The sequence below is a fragment of the Henckelia pumila genome, chromosome 3, assembly GCF_033568475.1.
Source record: "Henckelia pumila isolate YLH828 chromosome 3, ASM3356847v2, whole genome shotgun sequence".
Taxonomy (NCBI): domain Eukaryota; kingdom Viridiplantae; phylum Streptophyta; class Magnoliopsida; order Lamiales; family Gesneriaceae; genus Henckelia; species Henckelia pumila.
In genome coordinates this window covers 189,013,668-189,023,062 of record NC_133122.1, presented here as the reverse complement: position 1 = coordinate 189,023,062, position 9,395 = coordinate 189,013,668, and the positions used below count along the sequence as shown (strand labels likewise).

The 9,395-nt window shown below is 33.3% G+C and overlaps 1 protein-coding gene across 1 annotated transcript; it reads right to left on the bottom strand.

The window, feature by feature from the left end:
* Window positions 1–235: 235 nt before the first annotated feature.
* On the bottom strand, window positions 236–2,299 carry LOC140891381 (L-ascorbate oxidase homolog). The gene is made up of 6 exons (XM_073299840.1): window positions 2,159–2,299; window positions 1,893–2,002; window positions 1,506–1,776; window positions 1,291–1,390; window positions 816–1,167; window positions 236–605 (listed from the first exon to the last, which is right to left on the bottom strand). Exons 1-6 carry the CDS (start codon window positions 2,297–2,299, stop codon window positions 236–238), a joined length of 1,344 nt encoding a protein of 447 aa, XP_073155941.1.
* Between the last annotated feature and the right edge of the window lie 7,096 nt (window positions 2,300–9,395).

The window sequence follows — 9,395 nt, the reverse complement described above, 5'->3', positions numbered from 1 at the left end:
TTAATTACCTGAACAGTGCTTCTAGAGGTGGCGTCATAAATATTGTAGAAGCGTGGCCTCAATGTAGGATTCCACTGGCCACTACCAAACCTAGAATTATGAGAAATTAACAAATTATTTGTTAGTTTGATTTATATATATATATATATATATAATTATGATCAATAAAGGATAATTACAGCTAATTAAAATTGTTGAAACGGAATTAATTCAGATTGTGGGCTGATGGCTACGCTTACCCAACAGTCCAGAAACTGGAACCATCAAGGTGCCAAGTCTGAATAGAAGATTCATTATTCTGAAACACTATTTCAACAAAATCGTGCAGAGTAAAGTTTAGAACAGAGGTGCCCACAACTGCAGGACCGGCGGGAGGACTGTCTTTGGTTAAATTTGAGTTGAAAACACCGGTGATATTGTAGTAATCGGCGAGCTTCAACGGGGTTTCTGGGTTTATGTAAGAAACTTTGTTAACTGCGTATCTCAGTTTCCCATTAATTTCGGCACGAGAGTTGCCTAGTACGACTGTTCTTGTTATGTTTATGCTGCCGTAGTGGTATGATCCCTGCGGGTTCGGCCTGGCTGCGTTAGCTGTATTATTCCATCTGAAAATATGGATATATATATATATATATATTATCGTGTATTAATTCATATTTGATTATTTGTTTAATTCCAACCCTTCTCTCCCTCAACTATATATATAATTATAAGTTCATCCGAGTATATATATATATACTTTCATTAATTTGTAGGTTTTTAATGCATAATTAATGAAATATTAATCCCACACATGGTTTGGTGATCATACGTACCTGATGGTTCTGGCTTGTTTCATGGACCAGTGAAATTGGCCAATCGGAGCAGCAGGTAATGGCCTTGAAGCTGCAGTTTTGGAGCCTTGAAGATGAAGGATTGCAGTGGCAGTGAGTGTCGGCCTCTCAAAACGAATGGAGGCCACGATGAAATAATCCGTGGGATCAATGGCGCCATTTATCGTCACCAAGAATGAGCTCGATTGTCCCACATGAATGTCGAGTGAGTCGTACATTTCTGGAAGAGTGTGGGATCCTTCAACTTCCACCAGGGCCAGTTTGTGGCCCTGGATTCTGAAATTAATCGATGTTGTCATTCCTATGTTAGATACTCGGAATAGATATGTTTGACCTACAAAATCAAATCATCATTAATGCATGGTAGATTTTTATGTATTTAATTAATTTATCTGTTTTTATATTTATCAGCAATTTGCATGTATTATATATATATATATATATATATATATATTACCTGGAACAACCGTGAAGGAGGCAGAATCCGGATTCCCGTTTACGAGGAGACCGTCAGGAAATGGAAACGGGTTCCCTGAGTCCAATATCTGTTGCAATTCCTGTTGACCAAACATATATAATTCTTCATTTGCAAATATATATATATAATATAACAACACGTACGAGACAAATTAATATATATGATCGATGCATGTATATATATGTCAAATTAACCTTGTGATCTTTCTTCCACCAATCTCCGATAAGTAGCGTGAATTCGTCATATGGTTTAGCATATGGCACGGAAATGACAGACCTGGCCAAGATATTGAGCCCCCCGAAACCGCCAGCGGCCCTGTGTAACAATGTAGAAGGGAAATAGTTGTAAGTTCCGATCTGGTCTTTCATCTGCATCTTGTATGTCCAGTTTGAGTTGGGAGGAATGGGGCAGTTTGTTCCCAGGACTCCATCTTGCCATGAGGACCTCCTTTGTTTGATTCCATTCCTTATTTTCATCAATAATTATATAAGAAGAAGTCTTGATTATGTGTGTGTATTGTATGTACGTATACGTAAGCATGCATGCTAATTATAAATTTAGCGATGGACTCGGAAACTTACCACGTGAACAGCAGAGGTTCATCCAAGTTATTTACGACATTGACCCATACATTGTCATTAGTTATAACTTCAATGGTAGGACCTGGAAATTGGCCATTGATAAGAATTCCCTGTAAAATTCATATATAAGAGATATTGGCCGGACGCGAATCAATCAAAGGAGCTAGAGACCATCTTCATGTGTAAATCATAATCTCAAACAAATCCTTAATAATTAAAAGGTTGAGCAAACAATTAAAGATCAGATTGCTTTGACGACCCAGTACCCTTTGTTTGGTGAAGAGGGGTGAAATATCTCCATACTCGACGACCCACGTGAAATATACATATCTATCTTCAGCCTCCACCAGGGAAAAAATCTTCAAAGAGGCCAAGATTCCGAGCAGGATGAAGAGTACCTCTCTCATTTTGTTCACTTGAGCTGCATTCAGTTGAGAAAGCAAGATATATACGTGATCCAATTTATATAACAGCCAGGGAAATCTACCGCGCGCTTTAATTTGCCTGGATGGTAACATGCAATGGACTCAGGTTCCAAAACGAAATCTTACGGCTCCTTCGCGCCGCACGTCATGCTCGTTAATTAATGCATTTCCAGCTTGATTTCAATGGACTTTTCATTCTCATCGATCAATTAGTTTCTTGAGATTCTCTATGCTTCAACTTTAATCCTCGTTTAGTCAAACTGTTAAAATATACTAACCCGGATATAAAAATATAGGTCCCACTTATAATAATATATTTTCACACACGGTTCGTTTAAATATGATATATATTTCTTAGTATATAAAACTAAATATAGCAAACGAGTAAAATATTGATATATATATAATACAACTCAATAACTATTTTTACTGAAAATCAGACGAGGTTGAATGGGATCGAACCCATAAGAATTTAATGATATTTATATATATATATATATATATATAATGAAATTTAATGATATTTTTAAGGAAACACCGAGCGGAAAAGTCCCATGGAAAACACTATCGTAAGGATTGATTTGTCGGCGGATAGTTGAGGCGAATAAGACGCAGCCAAGGACGGATCTTCATTGATTTGATGGGGTTTATGTTAATATATTATAATGATGAATCATAAATGGATTAATTCAATTCAACCCACCAAGAGCAAGAACATCGAGAAGACCAGGGGAGGTTTTATGTGGGGGATTAATTCGATAGGTGTTGGCATTTTTTTTCTTATTAGGAAAAAAACACGTAATATGAAGTTTTTTTTAGTTAATTTAATCAAATATCATATTTAATAATTGAATATTTGCATTTCACAATTAATAGAAAGTTATATTGATTATTATTGAGTTCTCTACAATATAATACGATGAGATTATATTTTATTATAGAAAAACTTTATACAACTAAATATACTTTATAATTAACTCGTTTCATCAAATCTTATTAAATTATTGCAATATATTTGTAAACAAACAATTAATAACAATTAAATAATAAATTAAACCAAGTAAAACATTTAGAAATAATAATATTAGATATTTAATATTATATATTAACTTTTCAATAATATTTTAATCTACGTCAATGGTTTTATTATATATAATACAATATATGAGTGAATAAATAATAAAATCAAAAGACGAATGTTCTCTTACAATCAATTTATATGTAATATGATGAGCAGATATGAAAAATCATTTATTCATTTAAATGATTTTCTATCCCACTTAAATCATAATATATAAGTTTTTCAATTAATTGACTCACTAATTATATACATAACATGGTAAAAAGATATTTGAAAAATTATTTTGCAAAAACTGTAATTTTGGTCATGTATGCTTGTCACTTTGTGTTTTCAGTCCTTTATGTTTTCATAATTCAGTTTTAGTCATGCATGTTCCGATTTTTGGCAATTTCAGTCATTTTTTCTCGAAAAAGCATATGCAACACTATACATGTTAGCTCTACAACAACACTGCATTGATGTCACATCAGCATCACATCGAAAAAAAGATAAAATTGCAACAACAAAAAAAATAAAAAATATCTGTCTAAAACTGAAATCTGAAAAATAGAGAACCAACAAAGCAAATTTCTCAAATATTTTTACACTAAATTTTTAAATCCAATTTAAATACAAATGATAATTTCAAGTTATGGACTTATAATCATAGAGAGACATAAGTTATAATTAATCTCTATAATTTTAAAGTGTTTATTAGCTATCAGTATTACATTTGACACATAAATTTTTTAATTGGTAAAAAAAAATAAAAAAAAAACTTTTTAAAAATGATAAAATTTAGAATGAGGATATAATAAGAATATTAGTTAATTAACACAATTAAAGTTAGCATCTTAATTAACTTACTAATAATTTATAATTAAATCATTATTTTTAACAAATTTTATTAAACTAATGTAGTATATTTGTAAACAAACTAACAATTTTAAAAAATAAATAATAAATTAAACCAAGTGAAATATTTAATAGTAGAACAATTATATATTTAACTCTATTAACTTTCCAATATCACTTTAATATACGCCATTGATTTTATTATATATAATATAACATATGGGTGAATAGTTAATAAAACGAAAAGACCAACTCTCTCTCTAAAAGTTAATTTATGTGTAATATAGTGAGAAGATATTATTAAAAAAATAATTAATATAATTAAATTTTTATTCTACTTAAATCCTAATAATAATTAATTTCAGTAATTAATAATCATTTAATTATATACATAACATGACAAAGAGGTATGAGAAAATTTAAAGAGTTTTTACATTAACATTTTTTATTTACTCTGAATACTATCAATAATATCATATTATAGACTAATAATCATGTATGAGTAATAATAAAATTTGTATAACTTAAAAGTGATTGTAAGTTATCAATATAGTACTTGAAACATTCTCTTTTTTTTTAACGGTAAAAAATTAAAGAAAACTTACAAATTATTTAAAATGATAAAATTTAGAATGAAAATTAATAATTAAACTTACTAAATGAAACGACCCTTACTCGAATTTTCTTTTTTTGAATAATACATATATGACCATACATATATGCATCTATACTTAAAATATATTTTCATAAAATTTAATGCATAATAAAAATCGATTGCATCTTAAAAGTTTAAAAACTCAAACAGGTTAAAATCCATGCAAAACGACTAATGAGAAATAGTAAACATGTGCGGAAAATAGCTCAATACATAAAATATCTCATCATAAACTAAATCAATTGAAACATGAGCTGGCGAAGGTCGCGGGTGTGCTAGCTCGCCACGGATGCACAGAGGTCTTCACCACCAGTCGGGACCACAACCTCCTGAATAACATAAAACTCACCTGCACACCATTTAGATCTAGTGAGCCTAAAGGCCCAGCATGTTCTATCTTTAATAACAAGTACTACTAAATAAAATCACATTCAAGCACATAACGTATATAAAAATAATCTGAGGATTTTAATGCATGCATGATCGTAAAATCGTATGCATAAACTGCTTCGTAATCTAAATCATAACATAATACATAACATAAGCATTGACATGTCATAAACATAAAATTATTTTCATGTGGGTTATATCAGTGAAGTGTGACCATAAACATAAGCGATTGATCAATCTATAAACGTACGCGGCGGCGAGGTTCACCCAACCTTAACACGGGGATTCCCTATGCCTTTTATGCCACTTAACCCAACCTTAATACGGGGATCCGTAGACTCCTGAACATAATTGCCACAATTAACATCAACTTTCCAAAAATATTTCCTTTACATGCCCTTAATATTAACATAAAATACATGCATGAATCATGAACTTAAAAATATCATCTTCCTTAAAATTATGCCCGTAAATATATATTTAATTCATTTTCCATAAAAATCTTACTTATATCAAAATATACATATACATCTATTAAATATATATTTACGGACTATTTTGTTTGTCACTGGCTAGTTCGAGTTGCTGCCCCTTAACTAAAGCCCTTAAACTCATATTCGTCCGATAACACTTAGATTGACTCATTAACACTTAAACTGGACCAATAATACTTAGACTAGCCCAATCACACTTAAATTAATCCAATTAGACTAAGATTGACTCAATAGTACTTAGTCCAACTTAGAACTTAGCCCAACCAAATAAATTAAAAAACTTAGGCTCATTAAAAAATTTAGCTCAATTATTAAATTAAGCCTCCAATAACTATCTTAAGTCTCATAAGCTTGGCTCAATAAATAAATCAATTCATTCAAGCCCAAATAACACTTTATCCCAAATAAACAACTCAAGCCCAATAAATAAGTTAAACCCAATAAACATTTTAGCTAGGCCCAATAACTAAATTAAGCCCAATGAATAAACTAAACACTTAGATTTTTAAATAAATTACCCGGCCCAAAATAAAATAATCCAGACCCAAACCATAACATATGACCCTAATACACTTGACCCGACCCGGACAACCCACTTGCCCGAGCTCTGCCTAAGCTGCCCGCTAGATAGACCACCTTACAACCATCCAACTGTTCACCTAGCCGACACTAGTTCAAGACATCTTAAACCAGGACCCAAAGGGACCTAACCCAGCCATCAACCAGTGAACAGCAACTAAGACCCAGCCATGACAGAAAAATCATTCACAACCAAGTCACAATGCATAAAAACGTGAATGATGCATGAATTAAAACTTGAACTACCATATCCACATACAAATGCAATAACATGATTTTTAATCTTCAAATAGTGAATATACTAATTTAAATGGTGTGAGAAAAGAAGGGTATAACATGCCTTTGCGTTTAAAACGCACGAAAAACTTATACGGTTGCGGATATCGGGATTCGAGAATCTCACAACTTTCCAATTCTGAAAAGCTCAAATCCCTAAATTGCTGATTTATGCCTCTAAATATCCTCAACTGACTTCCGATCTGCGAAAAATCACACAATTGTCAAAAGTTAACCCTGATCAACCTTGGTCAAACTTTGACCAAAAATTACCGAACTTTATTTCGCTCTCACCGCTTAAAGATTTCAAATCTAGACTCAAAACATGGATATTTGAATCTAACACGTCGAGACGATAAAAAATGGTTAACATATCGGTGGTCGCCGGAAAATTGGAGAAGGCGGCGGCGACGGCGATCTTCAAATCAGCTCCAAAATTCATGAAATTTTGCAGGCTTGTAGATCTTGATGAGACAATTCCAACGCACTAGACCATGACTGGATCGGACCACCGAGGCGACGTAGATCGGAGAAAAACAGCCGGTGGCGGCATGAGCTTCCGAGCTCAGATCCGTCCGATTTTCTCACGAAAAATGCTGAAAAAATCTTGGGAAATGATACCGTCACACGAAAATTGAGGGAAAAATTCAAGAGAAAATCCTTGATCTGTGTTTTCTTGAGTGTGTTTCAGTGTGTGTTTTGCGATCTATATCAAGTCAATAATTTCTTGATCCGGACTAATTTGTTTGATATCAAACTGGAAAAATTAGTCTTCATTCTGATATTTTTTTTGGTACACACACCCCACAACTATTATCATTATTTTCTGAAATTGTTGGCTTTGACAAGTCAATTAGACTTCTACCAGTCAACTCGGTCAAATATTCTTCTAAATTAAATTATCTGGCATAAATAATTATTTTAATTCTGATATCTCAATAATTATCTTAAAAATGCAAATATTACCATATATCTAGAAATAGTCAAACTCATTGACTAATTGACACGTGTATTTTATAAATACACTCTGTAACTCAGTTGGCCGCAATAAATATTTTATTCACTCCATAATTATTCCAATTACCCATTAATTCGGTAATAAATTTTTGGGGTGTTACAACTCTCCCCTCCTTAAATGGAATTTTGTCCTCGAAATTGGAGTAAGTACCGATAAGCTCTGGACAATACGTCCGCTTAACGACCTCAGCCTCCCAGAGAGCCTCCTCATCTGACTGATTCTACCACCGGACCTTGACCAAGGGAAAAACTCGCGTTCTAAGTCTCTGCTCCTCCCGTGCTAAGATCTGATCTAGTCGTTCCTCGGACGACAAGTCTGACGCCAACTACAGAGGCTCATAACCATAACGCATCACGCCCTTCATGGGCGCAATCCTCATAAACACATGTTCTCCAACAGCAAACTCGAGGTCTCATAGTCGTCGGTCAGCATAACTCTTCTGACGACTCTGTGTGACCCTCATCTTGTCCCTAATTTGAACCATGATATCTGTAGTCTGCTGAACTAACTCGAAACCTAAGAGAATCCTCTCGCCAACAACGTCCCAATGCACGGGAGATCTACACCTTATTTTGAAAAAGTCTCGTATGGAGCCATACCTATAGAAGCCTGACAACTGATGCTATAGGTGAACTTCACTAAAGGTATACTCGACTCCTAAGAGACCTGAAATTCAATCACAACAGGCACTCAACAAAACCTCGATATCAACAGTCTCACGATTCTATCTGGTGCCCGCCAAATACTAAATTCTAATGGTGCTAACAATCACTATCAGTTACGAGCCCAAACAATGTCAAGACGACGTTCAGTATAACTCAGCTCAATAAATAACTTGCTGGGTCATAATCAAATTGAAATCGAAGAGATATGGTTCAGAACAATATAAAAATACAATAATCTGGAAAACAAATATGCTAAAAGGAAACAACTCGTTTGCAGTCTAATACAAGAGGTGAGCGAATCAATTCAAAGCTCCATGAACAAGGGATACGAGCCAATCAATCAATATCAAATCAGGTGATCATCGGTCAACAGGTATGACATCATGTCCATCATCAATACAAATCAAAATCAAGGTTGTCAGCGTGGCTTACACACGAGGAAATCCACACGCACTCAACGAAAAAGAAATAAAATCCCAAGGTGTAATCCGATGTCAACAAAATAAAATCGAGATTCCAATGGAATAGAATAACAATACTCACCCAAATCAATATCCATGTCCAGATTTAGAATTCAAGTTCTCAAGAAATATGAATTTCTGAAATTCATAACCGAAATATCATTCGAAGCCAAATTGACTGAATCTTCAATGAACAATGTCATGCGAATCAAGGAATGCATGAACTACAAGAAGGATTCCAATATTTTCAAAAAGAATCGATAAAATGACTCACGTAACTGATTTTTCTCTATCCCAAAAGCACCTTCACAATCCCTCACAAAATCAACTAAACGTCAATCAATACTTAATTAATTAGTTAGAACTATCACCAAATTCCCAAATTTCATATCTTCAACAAACTAATTCATCTCTCAATAGTACCCTTCACCCGAATCATTTGGCTCAACGATTTCTGAGAAAAATGAAATCTGAACTCCTCCATAGAAATCAATCAAATCTCTAAGAGAATTCTCAAAACATTCTCTCCGACCCAACATTCGCATCTAACCTATAGCAAACAATTACTAAAAATCCTCAAAAACTAATAAGAGATAAAAGAATGCGTAGCTCTAGAATATAGCAA